At 68.5% G+C, this 818-nt stretch overlaps 1 protein-coding gene across 1 annotated transcript in view; it reads left to right on the top strand.

The window, feature by feature from the left end:
• Positions 1-818, top strand: part of RHBDF1 (rhomboid 5 homolog 1 (Drosophila)) — an 8,141-nt gene that overhangs the window by 1,241 nt on the left and 6,082 nt on the right. The window contains exons 3-4 of the mRNA XM_010857445.1: positions 122-166; positions 627-807. Coding sequence (XP_010855747.1) covers positions 122-166; positions 627-807 — 226 coding nt within the window. The remainder of the gene's footprint in view (positions 1-121; positions 167-626; positions 808-818) is intronic.

Raw genomic sequence — 818 nt, 5'->3', positions numbered from 1 at the left:
GCCCCCAGCACCTCCTCTCTCCTCTCTGTCTCCCCACCCAACGCTCTGGCCCTGGACAGCCGCCGGGTGCGCTCCGGGCACATCCACACTCTGCCTCCCTTGGGCCCCCCGCTGCCCGCAGGGCCCTCCCGCAGCGCCCGTCTCTCTCGGTCCCTGCTCAGGTACCGTGGGCAGGGCAGGCGTGTGCTGGCGTCCGCGAGCGTGAGCATGGCTTGTGTGCCCCCGGAGCTGCCAGCGTTGCTGGTGTCCCCAGGGCTCCTGACGGCAGGCGCAGCAGCATTTCTGCTTGCATGTCCGAGGGCCGTGGGCAGCTTGCCCGGGGCTGCGGCACCCGCTTCCTGGGTTCTGCCATGTGCCAGGCCCAGCTGCTGCTCATGGCCACGCTCCGGCTGGCTGAAATCTGACCTCTGTCTAGCCTCCGTGTCTCTCCAGAAATCCCTGCCTCAAGGATGGCGAGAGGGCTTGTGTGAAACACCCGTTTCACCCAGGCCTGCCGTCTCTGGTGGCAGTTTGGAGTTGGCTGACTGTGCGGGGGTGGCCAGGGCCAGAACCCTCTTCTCCCCTTGATCAGCCACAGCCCACCTGGGCCCCTGGAGGGTCTGGAGGCCTGCGGCAGGCATGCCGAGGGGGAGCTCCTCTGAGGCCCGGGCCGGGGGAGGGGACCGCCGGGCACCCTTGCTGAGTTCCTTCCCCGGCAGGGGCACGGCCGACTGGTTTGGAGTGAGCAAGGACAGTGACAGCACCCAGAAGTGGCAGCGCAAGACCATCCGCCACTGCAGCCCGCGCTACGGGAAGGTGGAGGCCCAGGTCATCCGAGA

Source organism: Bison bison, unplaced genomic scaffold (assembly GCF_000754665.1).
Source record: "Bison bison bison isolate TAMUID 2011002044 unplaced genomic scaffold, Bison_UMD1.0 scf7180017854880, whole genome shotgun sequence".
NCBI classification, from domain to species: domain Eukaryota; kingdom Metazoa; phylum Chordata; class Mammalia; order Artiodactyla; family Bovidae; genus Bison; species Bison bison.
Note: the sequence above shows the minus strand (reverse complement) of the source record. Positions and strands in the feature narration are given on the sequence as shown.